We start from the raw sequence: 22,024 nt of genomic DNA on the forward strand, positions 1-22,024 counted from the left end.
CACACTTGGACCATTTCCCCCTCCTGGCTCACCACCCATTGCTACTTACATCTGCTCCAGCTAAAAGTGACACCCAAGGTTTCTAAACATACTTGCCGTCTGTTCCTTCTCTTGGTTTATTTCCTCTTCTCTATCTCAACCTGCCAAACCCCACCAAAGTTTCAAAGTTTGATTCAGTCCTTCCAAAACAGCCCCTTCCAAAACAGTGCCGTCAAGTGGCGCCATCGATGTTAAAAGAGAACAGCTCAGAAACAGTGATAAAGAACCTCACACTTCACCCCTGTGAGGGCTATCTCTCCCTCCCTCATCTGCCCGGGCCCCCCACCTCCCTGCTCACTCAACTTCGTGTTCTCTCCTCTCTCTCAAAAGAAAGAAAGAGAGAGAGAGAGAGAGAGAGAGAGAGAGAGAGAGAGAGAGAGAGAGAGAAAAGCAGTAAAAAGACAAAAAAAGCCAACACACATACACACACACACACACACACTGGAGTCTATTTTGTGTTGACCTATACCCTTTCTCAGTGCTGGGGTTTTGTCTGGTTTGAATCTGTGTAGATCCTGTGCCTGCTGCTCCAGTCTCTGAGAGTTCACGTGCATCAGTGCTGTTCTGCCTGGAAGATGCTGGAGGAGGGGGGGATTACTAGTGATTACTGTTCTCTCTCTCTCTCTCTCTCTCTCTCTCTCTCTCTCTCTCTCTCTCTCTTTCTTTTTATTTTTTTTTTTTTTTTTTTTGTGTGTGTGTGTTTGGTTTTTGGATTTTCAAGACAGAGTTTCTCTGTGTAGTCTTGACTGTCCTGGAACTCACTCTGTAGACCAGGCTGGCCTGGAACTCAGGGATCTGCCTGCCTCTGCCTCCTAGGTGCTGGGATTAAAAGTATATGCTACCATGGCCTGCTCGATTACTAATCTTAAATTAGATTATGGCCTCAATTGGATTATTAGCTCTCTCAACACATTTTATAGCAGCTAAAAAAAAAAACTAGACTATGTTATAATTTGTCTCCTCTCCACCGCTGCCCCCCCTCCCCCACATACACACCGTAGTTACTACATAGCCAGACTGGGAATTTGTGATCCTCTGGCCCCACTCGGCCTAGTCCTGGTACGACATGACTTTTTCTACAATTCCAAGCTTGTTTCAAAGGTGTTCAGTAAATAAATAGATTTACTCTGCTTTTGTCACAAACAAGTTAACTATATGAAATTATAGACAAGCTAAATCATTACTGTGGTAACCATTTTTCTATCTACATGTGTTCCAGTGACGGGAGCCATAAGCCTAAGTGACCCTTGACATACATGCTGCCATATTTGGGCTTCTCTCTTTTCTTAGATCTAGGCCTTGCTTAAGTCTCCATAGTACCAGAACCTCTTCCCACAGATACCAGAACCTCTTCTCAGATATCAGGTAAATGAGCTGCAGTTAGGCAATTAGGCAGTTAGACAAGAGGAGATAGATAACCCCATTCCCTGCTGGCCGAACAGCCCATAATTAAGTCCCTTCCTGCTTGCACCCCCCCCTTTGCCCCCACCTATATATGCCTCAAGAAAAAATAAAATGAAATGTTGGAGCTTGATCAGACGTCCTGTCTTGCTCTCATTCTTTGTGTCTCTTGTCCCTCTCATTCACCAGCCCTCCCTTTAGGTCCTCCCCATTGAGGACCCCGCTGGCCAGGGCATTCCAGAGCCTTGGGTTATACACTTTAAACATACATAATAAAATCTGTTTTTGAGCCGGGCGGTGGTGGCGCACGCCTTTAATCCCAGCACTCGGGAGGCAGAGCCAGGCAGATCTCTGTGAGTTCGAGGCCAGCCTGGTCTACAGAGCGAGATCCAGGAAAGGTGCAAAGCTACACAGAGAAACCCTGTCTCGAAAAACCAAAAAAAAAAAAAAAAAAATCTGTTTTTGAAAAAATAACATACATGTGAAGCTAGCTCACAAACATTCAAGACAAATGTGCAAGTTCAAGAGCAACAATGCCAGAAACCCCGGGTTCATGAAGCCATAGATACTTCTAATAACTTAATTAGCTAATAAATTAACAAATGATTAGATGCAGACACTCCAGACATAGAAACAATTTACCTAATCGGATGACAAACTCAGGTAATTCTCCTCCTTAAGTTACATTCAAGTGTCATAGTTCAAATCTTGAACCATAGACTATCACCCTTACAATAACTTAATATATCTCGGTAGATAAACCCAAGAAGCAATGGGATTATATCTTACCATTCATTCTCCACACTGTGTGGAAACATCTGACACAGGAACTTAAGGAGGAGAGGTTTACTTTGCCTCATAGCGGGGAGGCATGGTGGCGGGAGTGGCGTGGTCCATAGCAGCAGGGGTTATGGCTGTTGCCCGTTTACAGGAGAATCAGGAAGCAGGGCTTACCCTAGAACCAGAGCAAGTGTGACCTTCCCAAGCAATCAAGAGGCTTGTCAGCTCCAAGCCACCCTGGCCTACATACACCCCAAGAACCCGGAAGGCTTCTGGTTGTCATGTAGAAGACAAAATGAGTTTCTTTCTCAGAGTGTGCTGCAGGCTCAGATAATATTTCTCCTTAGAAGAGACTCTGCTGTTCCAGGCATAGACTTTGTCCATGAGTTCAACATGGAGATCCACGAGTGGGCGTTTCCTACAGGAAAAGAGAAAGTACATTGGAATGCCATGCAAATGCCAAAGAGAAGACAGACTGTCACTGGGGTGAGATGAGCCAGCGGATATGAGCATTCTTTGAAACCCATCCTTTTAAATGCTCAGTAAACAATCCAAACAAGTTGGCAGCACTCTGGCCCCAGAGTCCCCTTCTACAGAGACAGCTGAATTTTACTGAGAACAACCAGCTAGGTGATAAGCCACCTGGATCACAAATGCAGAGACAGGAGGACTGTAAAAGGCCAATGCCACCCCTGGTCCCTGGAGCATCTCCTTTGGAATGCTGCATCGCTCCTGGCACGCACACCCTAAGCTGAGCCACCGCTAAGGAGACTGGGGAGAGAAAGCTGGAGAGGCACCTGAGCTCCTCAGAATACACGCATCTGAGTAGTGGCTCAGAAACCTTATTACCAATTGTAATTAGGGGGCAAATAAAAAAGGCCAATTAATCTTATACTTGAAGAGCATCGTGGCTTCATTCAATTAACTAGAAGCCAGGGTAGTAATGGACCCTTTAGAGAAATACCCCGCCTAATAAACATCAAAAATATTTACAGTCGTGCCTTTATCTGTGGAAGCCAAGACCCTCAGTTGAAGCATGTCTGAAAGCAGGCCAGCATTGAACCCTACAGTGCATACACTGTGTTTTTTCTATAATACACACCTATGGTAAAGCTTAAGTCATGTTAGCAGAGTTTAAGAAATACATGCAGCCGAGCTGTGGTGATGCACGCCTTTAATCCCAGCACTCGGGAGGCAGAGGCAGGTAGATCTCTGAGTTAGAGGCCAGCCTGGTCTACAGAGTGAGTTCCAGGACGGCTAGAGCTGTTACACAGAGAAACCCTGTCTTGAAACCCCCCCCCCAAAAAAAAAGAAAGAAAGAAAGGAAAAAGAAATACAATCAAACTTCAAGCTGAATAATGCTAAGTATTGATAAGCTGAGTCTATATCACATCCCAAAGCAACCCTAGTGGGGGAAGGGACAGTCTCTTTCCTGCAGAAGGCCAGCAGACAGAGCATGGTGGTCATCTCCGTTTGGGCAGCAGGGCGATAAACGCATGGTCAAGGCTCAAGGTGGAGCTCACGGACTGTAGTTAGTGCTCACCTTTCTTGCTTCAGCTGCTGGGAGAGGTTCCACAGGTACACGGAGGAGGAGCTGGAGGGTTGCTCCAGCTGGGACGCATCCGCTGTGCACAGGCTCCAGAAGATGTCAGCTTCCCTGTGAGTCAGGCAGGAGTCAGGATGCAGGGCCTTGGAGTCCAAGTCTTTTATTGCTGGCCCGTCAACCTCCAGGCTGCTGTCTTCCGACTGGCCACCTAACACCTCATAGTTCTGAATAAAGAAGAGCTTTGGTTTCCCTACTAGAGAAGGGCACATGTCCCCCATGAACATCCTCTTGACACAATCCAAGGAGAACCCCGAGTGAGCCTGGTCCACGCCCATCATGCTTTGGGAGCCTCCTCGGCTCACTAGAACACATACGAAGCTGTCATAGTCTTTGTGTGTAGGTAGAAGGGCAAATTGGTGAAGAATCTGGCTTATATCATCCGCACTGGGAAACAAGAAAGCCTTGACATGATAGCCCAGGGAAGTGAAGGTCTCTTGTAGATATTCTGGAGAGAACAAACAGAAAACACCACTGAAGGGAGAGGAACCTCGGAGACACTGGATATGACTCCCAGCATGGGCTAATCTCCATATGCATCCGTATCTGGGTAATGATCCTCTGAGGCCTCCCAATTCAGAAATAAGGAAACATGAAATGTGTGACTTTCGTGTCCCAGGCTTCTCTCAAAGGCACATTCCCTGCTACCCCGCTGTCTCTGCCCACAGCCAACGGCAGATTTGACAGGACCCAGAGCAACCCACCCAAGGCAATCGAACCAAGAAAGAACAGAACTGGTGTCTTGTCAACTAAAACAAATGGAAGGTTCTTCAAAAGGTCAAGCCTTCAGTTGGCCCCAGCTGACTCTAGACACCTCATCAGAGACCCTAAGCCAGAACAGCCTATCTACGCTGTTCCTAAAGTCCCAACCACAGAAACAGAGATATAATCAAATGAATAGTGTGCTTAAGCCACTTAGAGAGTGATTTATATGCATTATTAGATAAATAATGCACCAAGTAAGTCTTTTGCCCTCTCCTAGAAGAAGGGATAATTATCTTTATTAACTGTAGTTAAATTCTACACACTTTTTTGTTTTTCGTTTTGGTTTTGGTTTTTTTGAGACAGGGTTTCTCCATGTAGTTTTGGTGCCTGTCCTGGAACTCCCTTTGCACACCAGGCTGGCCTCAAACTCACAGAGATCCGCCTGCCTCTGTCTCCCGAGTGCTGGGATTAAAGGCGTGGGCCACCGCCACCTGGCGCTATTCTACATACTTTTATCCTCTCCTAAAAATGAATTATAGTCTCCAACACTGAAGAGATATAAAGTGCAGACATCATTAAGTTCACGATCAGCAAGCATCTTATTAAGGAAATGGGGGTCTGATCCACAGGTTGCTGATAACCTATTGGGTACCCCTCTTCCCCTTGAAAGATCTGGGTGATAGACTAACAGGAGCCACATTGACCACCCTAGCCACCTCCCTGGGGTGTAAGCAAGGTTTAAAGCCCAGAACTAAACCCAGGTGGGGTCCCGGACAGGAAAACAAGAGCAGCTACGTTAGGACTGTAACCACCTGGCAGGAATGAAGACATCCTGGAGACATATGTGCCCCTCCCCATGGACAGACTGTCGAAACGACCGACCCCAAGGAATTAAAATTACCCCGGAACCTTGTGCTGGGAGAAGGAAAAGGCTGAAGCTTAGTGACCCACCAGATAGATCTGCGGGAGAGACTGGAGGGAGCCACGAGGGTGGGCGGGACCAGACCTTGACCAGGATGGCTTAGTTATGCATACCTCCTGCCTTCTCATTTAAACCTAAACTTCATGTCAGGACCCTGAAGATGGATTGGAGGGTCACCGAACCTGTTTGCTCTTCTTCCCAATGTGACCACACTGAATGAACATCCTTTTTCCGCTTTTCACTAGTTATTGTGTTTTTAACTGGCGACCGAACGCAGCTTGTCAGCGCTGCCAGGGCTGGCGTCTCCCGGGTAACAGGGCGACAGTCCCCTGGCTATCTCATTCCAAAAGGCTCCTTTCTCTTGCTATGGCGTGGTCTCTCCTCTAGGGGGCAGGAGTAAACAGGGAAATGCAGGTTCCAAAACTCTCCTGCTCCCTTTTCATGTACTGGCTGGCTTTAAGTCTCTTCACTGATCAAGTCTTTCCTCATTAAAGCCTTGACAGGAAGCTCAGCGGGGCTTCCTTTCCAAGCTGGTGTGCACGAATACGGCAAAGGCTGCTCTGTGCCCTCCAGCGCCTTCACCCTCCAGAGGTTCAGCGGTAGCGTCCTATCTCCCCGCAGTTGCAGGCAGCAGCATGGTGCAGGACGAAAAAGAGAACACACCGCAAGATCTGAGTTTAAGTCCGGGCTCCCTACCTCCTTAGGGTCTCAGCCTCCTCAAAGGGGCGAAAAGTAGGACAAGCACCTAAGATCTAATGCAGAAAATCCTTCCCCAACACAAGAGGGAAAAGACAAACGTCCCAAATGCCACAGACACCACCAGGGAGACTCCCCCAAATCTGTATGGGACCCGGAACGAAACAGAGCAGCCCTCCGATATGCTCCTGGCGAGGGGAAGTCACCCAGCAGATGCAGCCTGAGGTCATCACAGCTGACATTCCCCACCAGCGCTGCATATCCTTATTAGATGGCGTAAGGATGGGTAAGGTGGGTAAGGATGCCAGCTGGAGTAGCACACACATTCCTTTCCTTCTTGGGCCAGCAAGCACAAGCATGTAGCCCAGTCTGATTTACAGGCTCTCAGGGGTAGGGACCATGCAACTTAGAGTAAACCAGGGCCTCCATGTACTCATCCATGAAGTAGGATTAATATGAACACCTAAACAAGAAGGTGGAGCCCAGCAGGGCTTCTGTAAAAATGCTTAAAAAACCGCATTTAGGCCGGGCGGTGGTGGCCCACGCCTTTAATCCCAGCACTCGGGAGGTAGAGCCAGGCGGATCTCTGTGAGTTCGAGGCCAGCCTGGGCTACCAAGTGAGTTCCAGGAAAAGGCGCAAAGCTACACAGAGAAACCCTGTCTTGAAAAAAAAACAAAAAAACAAAACAAAAAAACAAAACAAAACAAAAAAAAACACCGCATTTATTCAAGTGTAGCCGATTAACTTTAAAGGAGATGACAGCAGTCACATGAACCCCCATATCAGGGACTCTGCTATGCATCTCTTCCTAAGTGCCACATCTTATGACCCGGATTGTGGTTCCCCTACTCTAAACTAAAACAGTCTTGGGGCAGACAGACTCTGTGTCCCACATATGATTTAGCTGCTGCATTAGCTGGTTTTGTGTGTCAATTTGACACAAGCTAGAGTCATCAGAGGAAGGAGCCTCAGTTGAGGAAATGCCTCAGTGAGATCCAGCTGTAAGGCATTTTCTCAATTAGTGATCAATGGGGGAGGGCCCAGCCCATGGTGGGTGGTGCCATCCATGGACTGGTGGTCCTGGGTTCTATAAGAAAGCAGGCTGAGCAAGCCATGGGGAAGCAAGCCAGTAAGCAGCACTCCTCCATGGCCTCTGCATCAGCTCCTGCATCCAGGTTCCTGCCCTGACTTCCTCCAATGAAGGACTATGATCTGGGAGTGTACGCCAAATAAACCCTTTCCTCCCCAACTTGCTTTTGGTCATGGTGTTTCATCGCAGCGATAGTGACCCTAACTAAGACAGCTGCCATACCCTAGCTTACAAATAGAGGAAGAAGCAGTGGGGTGCCAGGCTTGGAAAATAAAACCTGAACAAAATGCAGAAGCTCCACTTCTCCTTCTCCCCACCCTGGAAACCCCACTTCCCACCCAGCCACAGCTTGGTAAGTTCCAACTGCTTCTTAGAAACAGTTCTAGAAGCCATGAAATGTCCCCTGGCCTTGCAGTAACTACCCGCAGGGCGAGGGACCCTAAAGCTAACTCAGTAAAACACCAGAACTTCATTCACTTAAAATGCATTTGAGGGGCTGGAGAAATGGTAGTTAAGAGCACTGGGTGCTCCTTTAGAGGGCCTGGGTTCGATTCCCAGCATTCATATGGTGGCTCACAACTGCCCGTAAGTCCAGTTTCAGGAGCTCCATGGCACCAGGCACACACGTGGTGCACATGTACATGCATGCAGGCAAAATACCCGTACACATAAAATAAAATAAATACATCTTAAAAAAAAAAAGAATTCATTTGAGTTAAATAAGCAGACTCATCTTGATGCTTTCTAGATAAATATATGGAATAATTAAGCAGAGACCCTTCACTGCTCTATTTACAATCAGTTACGGAGTGCCCTTCATAAGCCAAGACGAGGTGGGCAGGGCACCCTGGGAGGAAAAGGGAGTTCATCAAACTGTGTAGGAGCAGCAAGGGAGACAAGGCCAAGGTGGATTTCTGAGTGTGTGCACAAATGGAGGTCACAGGTCAGCCTTGGGTGCCAGCCTTCCATCTCGCCTGGGAAGCTCTCTCTGCTGCTCTGTCACTGTGTATCTATCAGGCTAGCTGGCCCATGAGCTTCCAGAAAATCTCTCATGGATTACAGCCACTTGCCCTACATGTTGGCATTTATTTGGGATCTAGGGATTCGAACTCAGACCTCCACATTTGTAAGCACACGCCTTTACCCATGGGCAATCTAATCCTAAAATTGCTTTTTTTTTTTTTTTTTTTTGGCTTGAGGACAGTCAATTTTTATTTGAGTTTAAAGGGGAAGTTATAAAACTCTGCAGCTACCAGGAGGAAGGGGAGAATTGGGAAGAGAAGGAGAAATGTCATGCCACTCAAGCCAACATGGAGGGCAGACATGTGGCAGGAGAGCAGCCACATGGTTTGAAGTAGGGCTTCTTTATAGGAAGCTACATGTAGCCCTGCGCTGGGTGGGGAAGTCACTGCCTCCCCGAACTTCTGGTTGACTCAGTTCCCCTTACTACCCTCCCAGAAGCTATGACAAGGGACATGGGTCAAGCACGCGACTCAGTTGCTGTCTTTCAAGGACTGTGACCTTGTTGGAGAAGTAAGATAAGTGTGGGTCTCTGGGCAAATCGAGACAAAGGGCAGTGTGGTCTCAGGCACTGGAGCAGGCATTGTGGGAGAAGGTATAATTTAAGCCAGAGCCAGGAAAGTCCCTTTACCCGTGCCCCTGACAAAGTGACAAGGCACAGTTAGGGGCCACAGGTGGGTAGGAGCAGGGCCATGTGGCATATATCCAACTTTGTATTTGCTCACCTGGGCCAGCCAAGGCTTCACTGCTGAAGCTCATTCTCGAGGCTATAAACTACCTCTTAAGACTGTTTAGTAAGCAAAGGTGGCCACTGGTGATTCTTTCCAGACTACCTTGTATCAGGAGACAATAATCTCAATGCTACACAAGCCAGAACAGGTGTCTGGGGTGCCCAGCTGAGAGTACTCTGCTGTTCACACCCGTAACTCCTCATCCATAATTCCAGCACTTCAAACACGCAAAGACCTTACACTCCTTTCTGCCAACCCATTTTCTGGTAAAGCCTTTCACCAGCTGAAAAGGCCTATCCCATATCATATGGCTATCAAGTGAAATGTTAATGTACTTATCAAAGGGTCTCCCATGAACCCCAGTACATGTACCACATTATCTTTTTAAACTCTAAAATACGGGGGCCTCCATCAAGGGCCTATAGATCTATCCTTCTTAAGTACATCTGGACTTAGAGACTTAAAGGGAAATTCCATTAATAATGTTAAGCTTCTATGCAAATATCTGTTTGGGCCCAGAGGATAGAAATGCCCAGAAGACACAAAGTCCTTCATCACACACTCCTGCTCCGAGGAAGAAGTCATCCACAGTACACTGATCCCCTGAGACCAGGAGGGGCTGAAAGGGCTTGTCTACTGCTCCTCTGAACAAAGCGTCCCTCTACCATTTTGGATGTCACCTGCCCCTTGTCCCCATGAGCAGAGGTCACAGTGAGTGCTCCACTTCCCCTTGCAGGAATGTCCCTATTATACAAATGTTACTACAAGAAAATGACGTCCATTAAAAGAAAACACACACACACACACACACACACACACACACACACACACACACACACACACAAAAGGAGGCACGGAGCAGCCCCTAGCCTGCCTCTGCCAGGATGGGAAGTTTCTTCACAGAACACCACAGTAGAAACTGCAGTGTCTGCTAGAAAACATGTCTGAGTCAGTTAAAGCGTGACAAAAATATCAGGAGCAGCAGAGGAAAAACTATTTCCTCTTCAAAATCTGCAAATGCTGCCTTTATACAGGAACCCCCAAGATAGCCAAGGCTTAAAGTGGGCCCTGTGTCCACCTGCCAGTGATTCAAGACAGTGGCTCCCACACGCCTAGGAAGATCAAGGCTAGCACACAGCTCGCTGACCAAGACCCAGCCTTGGCTAGGTTGCTGGCATGGTTGCCTGGACACCACAGACATGTGCTTGAATTCTACCAAGGACAAAATGAGGCCGAAATCCTTCAGCACTGCTACCCACCGCAAGAAGAGGTCATGGACTATAAGGATCCTTTTCCAAAATAATTTACCAAAAATAACCTTGTCTCTTCTCACTGGCCCTGAGACCAGACTCCACCTCAAATGTGCTCCATGAGGGGCCAAGCATGTGCTCTGTTTGTAAGACATCTTTAATAAGCATTTACTAGACAAAGAAAATAATATGCCTATAAATATTTAGGGGATTTGTATAGTCTTTAGTTAAAGTCTGATTTTTTTGGGGGGCGGGGGTAGGCTAAAAGGAGGAAAAAGTCCATGAGACTCTATTAAACTTAAATATCGAAGGACTGGTTTCAAAATACATGTTATAAGGGGAGCCTACTCCATCACCAGCGTCCCTTCAGGAACTACTCCATCATCCATTCAGGAACTACTCCATCATCATCACCATCACTCCTTCAGGAACTACTCCATCACCCCTTCAGAAACTACTCCATCATCCATTCAGGAACTACTCCATCATCCATTCAGGAACTACTCCATCATCCCTTCAGGAACTACTCCATCATCCCTTCAGGAACTGCTCCATTACCCCTTCAGGAACTACTCCATCACCGCTTCAGGAACTACTCCATCACCCTTTCAGGAACTACTCCATCACTGCACTGCTTCAGGAACTACTCCATCACCCTTTCAGGAACTACTCCATCACTGCACTGCTTCAGGAACTACTCCATCACCCCTTCAGGAACTAGTCTATCACCCTTTCAGGAACTACTCCATCACTGGCACCGCTTCAGGAACTACTCCATCACCCTTTCAGGAACTACTCCATCACCGCTTCAGGAACTACTCCATCACCCTTTCAGGAACTACTCTATCACTGCACCGCTTCAGGAACTAGTCTACCACCGGCATCCCTTCAATAAATATTTACTGAGCACCTGTGTGTCTGGCACTTGTTCAGCTGCTGGTGACACACAGCAAACACACAGATAAGCTCTCCATCTCCCCTTGCAGAACTTCCACCAACGCGAGTGACTAAAACCCAGTCTCAGAATCCCAGTTCCATGGTGTACGACCACCCATGTAAAGCAATTAGCAAAGTACCTGCCACACGGTGGAGTCTATTAAATGATGCCCTCTGACCATCAGCCTATCTGAAGAAACTGCTGGTTTCTGCAGAGCCTTTTTTTCAGCTGGCAATTATCTTGTCTGCTTGCTTGTTATCTAACCCCTGTACATTGGCCAAATGTTAAACATTAACCAGTTGGCAAAATTATCTAGACAGAGGAGATCCCACATAACAACCCCAGATGACGGGCTCTAGTACTGAAGAGATGGGAAAGAAGCAGTGAAGAGTCTTTGCACGAAGTAGGATCCCAGAGTCCTCAGGGAAAAGTCCCAGGAGAGTGGGAGCATAGAGCTGGAGGTGCAGAGCTGGATGTGGACGAAGGATTGTCCTTACTGTCCTTCCACTGGATGATTAATGCCCTCCTGCTGCTCCGAGCCTCACAAAGGGATCTGGGACCTCTCGGCTGGCAAAGCTAGATCATCTTGTTTCTTACCTGCTGATCGGCCAGCTGAGCTGGGAGGTTTCGTAAGTGACCTCCAGTCCAGTGATTTGTTCTACTCTCAGAGGCAAAGAGCGTATGAGTCAGAAGAACCCTGATTCTCCTGGGATGGTGGGGAGGGGGGAGGGGAAGGGGTGGAGAAGTGCTGAGCAGTTAAAGCACCCTTTACAGTAGGGCCCGGCCCATTCCAGTCCCACACTCCACCTTCAAGACATTGACCTTGGAAGGATGACACTGAAGATTTGCCGCCTGGAGCTCCATTCTGTGTGTGCATGCGTGCATGAGAGTGAGTGAGTGTGTGTGTGCTTGTGTGATTATATGTGTGTCCAGGTACAGATGTGCACATGTGTTGAGGCCCGAGGTCAACATCAGGTGTCTCCACCTTACTTTTTGATTTTTCCACTTGAAATTTGTCCCCTCTAAAGTAAGTGCCTCCATCCACTGCGGCACCGCATGTGGGGACACGCCCCACTTGCCCTGGAACCCAGTGTGGTCCTCAGGCCCTCCATCCCCTTACTCATCTGAGAGCAGGACTCAATATCCTAAGTGCCAAGCCATGGTGGGTTACAGCTTAGTAGTTTTCCACTAAAGTTAAACAAAGTAAGAAGAACGTTAGCTGGCACTTTGTTCCAGGCACCCTACACCCTTTAGGGTATAATCTCACTCATTCTCCTAACCATCCCATGAGGGAACTTCTGTTATTAACCCACATTACGGCAAAGACACTGAGCCCAAGGTCACAAGCTAAGATACAGCAAAGCCATGATTAAAATCTGGGCAGTCCTACCAGGCCCCAACTCTGATGCACTCCTGTACTTGGAGAAACACAGGTCTGCATCTAGCCCCTGCCCACAACTTAGCACGGGCGCTGGGGGTTAGTCATGAATAACTGAGAGTTTTGGTTCACAGAAGGCTGTGTCTGGTCTTTGTGGGTCCCTTAATGTAAACAGAGGTACAACACAGGAAGCCGAGGGTTTCAGATATTTCCTGATGGTAAATGAAACAAGACCGACTACAATCAAAAGTCAAAGGACAATTCCACGACGTCCTCTAGAACAGTAAGTGACTCATTCAGAAGCTACTTCCTCACTGTCTATGGATGCTAATAGCTAAAATGGTGCCTGAGTTTGGGCTACTGTGACAAAGCACGGTGACCAAGGCAACTCTTGGAAAGGAAGCATTTGATTGGAGGTTTGCTTAATGTTTCAGAAGGTTAGTCCATGATCATCCTGGCAGGAAGCAGACAGGCACTGCACTAGAGCAGTAGTGGAGAGCTTCACATCCTGATCCACAGGCAGTAGGCTGAAAGACACTGGACCTAGTGTGGGCTTTTAAAACCTCAAAACCCACCCCAGTGACACACCTCCTCCAACAAGACCACACCTTCTCCAACAAGGCCACACCTCCTCCAACAAGGTCACACCTCCTTCAACAAGGCCACACCTCCTTCAACAAGGCCACACCTCCTCCAACAAGGCCACACCTCCTCCAACAAGGCCACACCTCCTCCAACAAGGCCACACCTCCTCCAACAAGGCCACACCTCCTCCAACAAGGCCACACCTCCTCCAACAAGGCCACACCTCCTCCAACAAGGCCACACCTCCTCCAACAAGGCCACACCTACTAATTCAACAGAGGACTAAACAGTCAAATATATGAGCCTATGGGGGCCATTTTCATTCAAACCAATACAAAAGGAAAGGACAGTTCTACAGCTAAAGAGACACATTTCTCACAGCTACCAAAAATAGGACATGAGAAAGTGGGATCGTAGCTGAAATCCTGGGAAATACAGTTTCATATTTGCTAACTTGACCTTCTCTTAGGCTCTCTTTTCACAAATCTCCCCATGGTAATATTTCAAGCGAGTCATCTCTGACTCATGCTAAGGAATGTTGAGAGGCACAAAAGCCATGAACTGCAGCGATCACTCCTCTAAAGGAAGGGAGAGATGATTAAATGGGATGTTATTCTCAGCACTTGGCTCTCCTTGTTCTCTTCTGATGCATCACCAGTGATTCAGCAAGCATCAGACATCCAACAACTGAGCAAAACAATCCAGACCCAAATGATGACAGCTCACAGGTAGATCAAAGGGACACGTGGTCCCAACACTATTCACATCCCTCTAAGTAAACACAGATTTAACACGTTTTTAATGTCCCCAAGGAAGGCTTTCACAGTCCATCTAGGTGAAAAGATGAAACACCTGGTAATATTAGAAACCAGAATGCCTTTCATTATAAAGGCCCCTTGCAGACCAGAACCACCCCGAGCCATATCACCCAGGATGCACAGGTAAGACTAAAGACACACGCCAACTACCACAATTATAACTTGTGTTCCCCAAGTTCATCTCATGCTCCTCCTAACACATAGACAAATTAATCTATGTCCATTGTAGTTGGCTAGAGCCCCTTAAGTTCTGACCAATAGAATATGGGTAGAGCTGAGGCGCATCGCTCTGAGGCCCGGTCTCTGGAATGTGTCATGAGGTCCTCTACACAGTCTCTATCCCCTCACCTGTCAGTCACACAGAGGACCCTAGAGAAGACTCCAAGGCCCCAAAAGATGAGGGGACCACTGACTCACCGACCACATGGAGTAAAAAGCGAGCATCATAATAGAGTGTGCTTTGCTACTGCAGCTGGTATTTACCATGCTGACAAATCCACCTTGCCTGGTCATGACCATGTCGCAGGGAATCAGTTGGTCTGTGGCTTCGACACCTACCTTTGTCATTTCCGATGCAATCGATGATCAAGCAGATTCCCAGGGGCTTGCTCTGCATCCTGTAACTCTCCTCGTGTATGTGCTAGGAGGAAAAGCAGGCACAGTTAGGGAGGCTGGATACCTCTCCGTCCCCTTAAGGTCTCCCTCCTGTGCTATTTCTTCTTTCGGGTTGTCTTAAGCATCCCTTTGGCAGGTGAGTCACTCCACAGACGCGGCCTACAGTCATCACAGCTGACACGTCCCATTACTGTCAAACTTTTCCTCTGTTCTGCTAATGTGCTCAAGACAAACAGCTGTTTCATTTCTCTCTCCCCTAATCGCCATGAGAATCGTCATCTCTTTGCATGTGTCTTAGCTTTGCAGAATAAAGATAATTTGGAAGAGAGAAGAAAGATGGGTCATGTGCCTTCACAGATGCCTGAAGTAGCAACAAGAGACATTTTTCTCAGCCAGTACAAACGACAGCCTTCCACCTTTCCACTGCCTCCTCTTAAGAGGACCTTGTCAACCCAGACAAAAGCCAGGGCACAACACAGTTCAGCTCAGCATCACTGCCCACTTGTATGTCCGGTAGTTATCCGGCTTCGACATGAGCTGCCACTTGGAATTCCCCTGCATTCCAAAGTTCATGCCATCTACTCGAACAATTTTTTTTTTTCTCTGCTATATAGATTCAAGGTTCCTGGTCAATGAGTTCTCAGGAGAATTATGCACAGGCACCCAGTTGTCACAAAGAATTTTTCAAAACAGTTTTGGCTTTTTTTGTTTTGTTTTTTTTTTTTTTTAAGACGTCAGTGTTCTAGTCGAGACTTGTGCATACAATACCAAATCAGAGAATTTATTCTTTACCGGAGACCAAAAAGCTCCCGATTCCTGAATGGACGTCTTCACTGGTTTTCCTGGGGGATAAAAGGGAGAGAATCAATACAAAGCAGAACTTAGACCCGCACATGCTGGCTGAGTTCTTTCCATCATGAATGGTCTTTGTTGTGTTGTGTTTTGTTTTTTGCTTGCTTCTTAACTACCTATTCTTTCTCCAGCTAGACTCAGGCCAAAGTTCCATCCTCACATGGAAGAGCCTGACTCAAAAGAAAACTCAAGCGCCCCGTTAGTCCAGGACTGTGTAGAAAAACCATGATATGCAAGTGCAAGAAGGCTCTCTCTTACCCTTCTCCAGGTGATGACCGGGGGCTGGTGAGTTTTTAACCTGATAAGGAGAATTCAAAAATCTCGCTATACTAATAGCTTCCCTATATGGGCCAAAACCATGGGCTCCATCTAAAGGGAACAGCTTGGAGCGTGCAGGAAAGGGAAGCTTATGTATGTGTGCTATGTACAGAACAGATGGCCAATGTTTTCATAGTTCAGTGATGCTGGGAGATGATAAAATAAAATGTCAGCAGCAAGACAGTGCACAGCAAGCCTGGAAAGTGGGGAGCCCACAGCAAACTCTGCTCCACAACAATGACTCAATTAGCCTGCGAGCGTGGGGGAGGCACTGGGCTCCCAAGGCACGAAAGGGCTGGCTCACACCTTAGTGCTGAGGAGTTCTCATCCTGTCTCCTCATTCCATCTCTAGGCCAAGACTGCGGCAAAGTGAGAAACGATGTCTAAAGATAGGACAAAGAAAACCACCACCTCACCAGAGTCTGTGAGATCTGGGGGAAATGAACTTCGGGCGGTTTTGTTTGTTTGTTTGTTTTCCGTCGTTGTTTCGTTTTGAGTTTGTTTTGTCTCAGAGGTAGGCTCTTGATATGTTGCCCAGGCTGAGCCTGCCTCAAACTTGTTTTCATCCTGCTTCAGCTCGTGAGTTCTGGGATTCCAGTCCTGTGCTACCACACTCGGCTTTGAACCAGTCTCTGTGTGTGTGTGTGTGTGTGAATATGCATGTATATGTGTGAATATGCATTGTGTGAATATGCATTGTGTGAATACGCATTGTGTGAATATGCATGTGTGTGTGAATATGCATGTGTGTGTGAATATGCATGTACGTGTGTGTATGAATATGCATGTGTATGTGTGAATATGCATTGTGTGAATATGCATGTGTGTGTGAATATGCATGTATGTGTGTGTGAATTTATATGCAGGTATGTGTGTGTAAATATGCAGGTATGTGTGTGTGAATTTATATGCAGGTATGTGTGTGTGAATATGCAGGTATGTGTGTGTGAATATGCAGGTATGTGTGTGTGAATATGCATGTATGTGTGTATGAATATACAGGTATGTGTGTGTGAATATGCATGTTTGTGTGTGTGAATATGCAGGTATGTGTGTGTGAATATGCATGTATGTGTGTGTGAATATGCATGTATGTGTGTGCAGGTGCAAGCACCCCTGTTTTCACATGTTGATGTCATGTGTCTTTCTTAATCACTTTTCACTTTACTTTTTATTACAGAATCTCTCATTGAACCCAAAGCTTATCAATTCACACAGGCAGGCTGGCCAGCCAGTCATGGGGATCCTCCTGTCTCTGTCTCCCCAGTGCTGGGATCACAGGCATGCACCAGCACATTCAGTTTTGGTTTTTGGTTTTATGTGGGTGCCGGAGACTGAACTCCGGTCTTCACACTTGTGTGGAAAGCATTTCACCAACTGAACCCTCTCCCTGGCTCCTGAGCAACTGAAGGGCAACTCCCAATAAACATCCTTTCAGCTAAATTGTGCATTTAGAAGTTTTACGGAGATAATAAACCATGAATAAAAAAAGTATATCAAAGACATCTACTGACTTACTGCTTACCATGGCCAAGGCTAGGAAAAAACCTAAAAGTCACAACCATGAAACTGATTAAGTCAACTATGATACACATGATTGCATACTTTGCGATGTACAAAAGGCCAATAGAAATTGTTATACATTTGATATACCTACACAACATATTCACATTAAAATGAATGATTCAGTAACATGCACTTAATACAGACTAACATGGACAGACATTTTTCTTGTCACTGTTCCCTAAGGAGTAAAGTATAAGAACTATAGCATTTCCATTGTACTAAGTATTATAAGTAATATAGGCATGGTTTAAGTGTAAGAGAGGATGTGAGCAGGTTATATGAAAATGTCACATCCTGCTGTGTAAGAGACTTGAGCATCTGCAGATTGTAGTACCCACAGGTCATCCTGGAGCAAATCACCTACAGATACTGAAAGACAAGTGTGTATACTTCTAGATAGAAACCAAGAGGTTTAAATCAACCACTGGGGTTGTAGCTCAGTGGGACAGCCCTTGACCGGCACTCATGAAGTCCTAGGTTCAATCCCCAACAGTATTTAAGAAAAAGCATAAAGATCCAACATCAGCTGGGTGTGGTAGACCATGCTTGCAATTCCAGCACATTAGAGGACAATGGCTGTTAGCTTGAGACCGGCCTGAGCTGTGTAACGAAACCCTTCCAAAAAGAATTGACAATAGAAGAAAATAAACCAAACATTAACTACAGCTATCACCGGCATATGAAATGAGGAGGGAATTTTGCTTGGTTCTCTTCAGTTATAGCAAGCAGTTTATTTTAACAGAACAGCAACTCCATTAGTTAGGTTACAGACAGTACTCTATGTACTGCCCAGCCTGCTGTCCCCTTGGCATGTACTCCAACTACTCTTCCTTAGAAATATGTGTGTGACACACCTATCTCAGTGACATGCCTATCTCAGTGACATGCCTATCTTGGCTGAGGATTTAGGAAGAGCCTGATAGTAAGTGGCAGTCACCACCACCATCAAGATCTTTCAGTAGGAACCAAGTCCAAGTCCAAACTGACCTGAACACATGGCTTGATTATCTTAAACTTCTTAGTTTAAGGCTTTTCCTTCTTATTAGTGAGCCCAAGCCAGGCCAAAGCAGAAAGACAGCTTCCCTAACAGTGACACCAGGTGAGGGGAGCCTCAAGGACTGACCAGGACCCATCTATACTAGGCTCACAGTGGAAAGAACACGTTCGTTTTGCATTCCTAAGCGAACACGCCGGGTCTCCTGTTTTCCACTTTAAACAGCACTCAGCGTGCTAGCTAGCTCTTCCACCTCACCAGTGTTTTAAGAAACAGGCTGTCACTTCAGGAATTCATTCCGTTCTCCACAGTTTTCACTGGAGAGAAGAATGTTAGGTAGGGAGCGGCAGGCGTGAGCGGCACCATCTGGCTAGCCAGGGTAAAATGGTTCTCGGCTTCCAGGAGCACACGCAGCCAGCAGGCTACATGAGCTGCCTGGACCAGGCTCCATCAGGGCGCCACCCGACGCATGTTGGTGCTCCTCTACTGCGCACGCAACAGATTCAGAGGCCCTTGGGTAGCACCGCAGCCCTCCATCGTGGCAAACAGGCCTGCTCATGCTGGCTCAAAGCATAGGCTACCTCACCAGCCTAAGGCTGAGTCTTGACTCTCGCTTTAGAAAGGCCTCCGTGCTGAAGAAATGCTTTTTTAAAAAAGAAAATAATAATAATGTCACAAGCCAGCCATGGTAGTACACCCCTGCGATTCTAGTACTCAGAAGACTGAAATGGGAAGTTCGCTGTGAGTTTGAGATTAGCCTGGGCTACACGATAAATACTAGTCCCAGCCAGGGCTACGCCGCAATGTTCTGTCTCTAGTTATCCCAAACAACAAAAAAACAAATAAATAAAATTTTAAATAATGCCACGAGCTCAAGCAAGCGCTGATTTTTTTTTTCTTTTTCTTTCTTTCTTTTTTTTTTTTTTCCGAGACAGGGTTTCTCTGTGTAGCTTTGGAGCCTGTCCTGGATCTCGCTCTGTAGCCCAGGCTGGCCTTGATTGAACTCACAGAGATCCACCTGGCTCTGCCTCCCGAGTGCTGGGATTAAAGGTGTGCGCCACCACCGCCCGGCTAAGCGCTGATGTTTTAAGAAAGGAGAGAACATACCGGTTGAAATGAACCATTTTTCAATTGCACTTCTTTTCTTTTTATGGGAGAGACTGCCTTCTCTAGAGTGTTCAGTCAACCTTTCTTCTTCCTGCCCCTAGACACTGGCTTTCCCGTGGCTCACTACCATGGCTGGATTGATGTTTACCATGGTCTGGTTACAGCTCCGTTTCAGAGGTGCAAACGCCACACATCTTACAAACACAGCCAAGGTTATGAGCCTGATGGAGGGGGTGTGATCCAGGTTTAGATGAGCTAAGTCAGAGAGGAATTACAAGTGTCAGGGAGCACTTCTGAGGAATGCGTTTACTGCCCTTCGAGAGCTTAATCAAAATTTGTGGATAAAAGAAATCAGCAGCTCTAAAATGGAACTTTTCCCTTTTTTTTTTCCTTTCTTTTTCTCTTTTTCAGATGACAGGGTCTCACCACATTGCTAAAGAGGCTGGTCTTGAACACCTGGGCCCAAGAGATCCTCCTACTTCACCCTCTCAAGCAGCTAGGTCAATAAGCAGGGACCACCAGACACAGTAGTGTGAATTTTTTTTCTGGTAATGGAGATCAAACCCAGGGCCTCATGCACACTAGTCAAGCGCTCTACCACCGAGCTATACCTCAGCGCTTTGTACTGAAGTTATGAGAAATATATAAAGAATAGATATAAGAGATTGATGGTCTTACTTTGAACGCCACGGTGCTCCACAAATCTTTGTTCTCTACTTCGCCCATTCTGGAGCTTCAAACACAAAAAAGAAGGTCACGCTGTTAGTTTTTAGAAGCTCACTATGTTACACCTCTTTAAATAGCTCAATATTTTTACACAGGGGGGAAAAATAAAAATATCACCTTCGCGGTTACCTAAAAATGAACTGCGGGGACTGTTAACTCCCTAAGTTCTGAGATCAAATCAGCCCTCTCGGTGAGAAATGAAAACACTATGAAGGTGGAGCTATGCTAAACTCACATACTAGACTGCTTCAAAACAGCTCTGAGCCAGCTGTTACGGACAGCCTGGGCACTGGGGCAGTCTCAACGCAGCAGAGCATGCTGGGACGGAGACTGACATTCAGTCTATTCCTTTAACGGCAGGGCAAAGCACAGCATGGCTACCAGTGTGCATTTTAGGCTGTGCACTTCTGACTATGAATCCTGACTCTGCCAGTCATTTTGTCCTTCTACCTGCTTCCTCATCTGCAAAAATGAGGATCAGAAGAGAATAATGATACCTGCTATACATACACAGTAGGGCGTGGTTTTTTTTTTTAATGTATGTGAGTGTTTTTTCATGCACGGCTATGCCTGGTGTCCATGGAGATGAGAAGAGGGCACTGGATCCTCCGGAACTGGAGTTCTAGACAGTTGTGAGCCACCCTGTGGGTGCTGCAGATGGAGCCTATGCTCTTAAATGCTAAGCCATCTCACTAGCCTTAGCCCCAAAGGGTGCTTCTGGTGTTTCAGAACTCACAAGCAGCCAGCACAGTATAGCGTGCATGGAAGCACTTAATAAACGTCTACACCCAAAGCCCCAGGTACAGTCTGCAGCACTCCTACGTAAATAAACAAACGACGTCCAACTATGGCTTCTTAGAAAATGATTTCCGAGCTACAAGATAAGTGGTATGTGGGCATGATTCTTGACCATGAAGAATTCGGCATGAACCACTCCTGAAGGACGAAACTGACCTCTTCTCTCAGATGACAGGACCCCGTGTAAGATGACATCATTGCCTATCACCATCTGACCACTCAGAGTTCAACAGCTTACCTCTTTAGCTATTCTAACCAAAGAAAGAAGTTCTTATTTCTATTAACCTGCGTCTGAGGGTATATCTGTGTGTAAACTGAGGCAAGACATGCAAGCTATGGCTCCCCCCCAACCCCGCAGGAATAATCCTGACTTAGTCAAAGCCTGGTCATTGCTGTCCCCCCAAAACAGTACATTCACTTTTACATGCCATTGACAAGGGATCAAATCAAAGCCAGACTGTCAAAGCATGACAGTGCAGTCCTGTAACTCTGTAATTGCAGAGTAACGTCATTGTAATTTCCGAAACACGTTTGTAGTCTTATACGAGTCAAAACATAACTATGCAGTTCCTGAATCTTGTGAGAAAGTTACCAGGTTCCTATGTCCTGGTGCCTGCTTACTAAATGAGATATCAAGTCATGTGTTAGAGACAGCAAGGGGAAAGAGGAACGAAGCACACAGCATGCCGGACTCCAAGCAGGCCATACAGACGACCATGAAGATGCTGGGCTGCGTTTGCAGCATAGAAACACAGCAGTGAAAACATGGAAGGATTTTAACTAAGACGGATAGTGTAAGTTACAATAAACAGGTGGTGGGAGGAAGAGGTCAGGAAATCCTGCATCTGGGTTGTCTGCGACTGAGTATTGGAGACTAGAAGGGCAAATTAAAAGCTGTACCTAAGCAAGGAGATGACTGTAGTTTATAGATATATCAGGAGACAGTGGGAAGAGCAGAGGCCGGGCCTGGCTGGGCCTGCAGGAGATATATGTACACAGTCACCGTGCTTTAGACATACGTGTCCTTATTTTGTTTAGTGAGTGGGTGGGACAGGACAATCCTAACAGCCGTTTAGCTTTGTAAGTCTGTAG

The 22,024-nt window shown here is 46.6% G+C and overlaps 1 protein-coding gene across 4 annotated transcripts in view; it reads right to left on the bottom strand.

Moving 5' to 3' along the window:
• Positions 1 to 2,113: 2,113 nt before the first annotated feature.
• The window catches only part of Cflar (CASP8 and FADD like apoptosis regulator), a 45,723-nt gene continuing 25,812 nt past the window's right edge, over positions 2,114 to 22,024 (bottom strand). For all 4 annotated transcript variants that reach the window (XM_059278089.1, XM_059278090.1, XM_059278087.1 and 1 more), the window contains 5 exons: positions 20,087 to 20,141; positions 15,364 to 15,413; positions 14,515 to 14,596; positions 3,764 to 4,271; positions 2,114 to 2,638 (listed from right to left, as the gene is read on the bottom strand). In XM_059278089.1, coding sequence (XP_059134072.1) covers positions 2,500 to 2,638; positions 3,764 to 4,271; positions 14,515 to 14,596; positions 15,364 to 15,413; positions 20,087 to 20,141 — 834 coding nt within the window. In that variant the 3' untranslated portion in view covers positions 2,114 to 2,499. The remainder of the gene's footprint in view (positions 2,639 to 3,763; positions 4,272 to 14,514; positions 14,597 to 15,363; positions 15,414 to 20,086; positions 20,142 to 22,024) is intronic.

This window comes from Peromyscus eremicus, chromosome 13 (assembly GCF_949786415.1).
Source record: "Peromyscus eremicus chromosome 13, PerEre_H2_v1, whole genome shotgun sequence".
In the NCBI taxonomy this organism is placed as follows: domain Eukaryota; kingdom Metazoa; phylum Chordata; class Mammalia; order Rodentia; family Cricetidae; genus Peromyscus; species Peromyscus eremicus.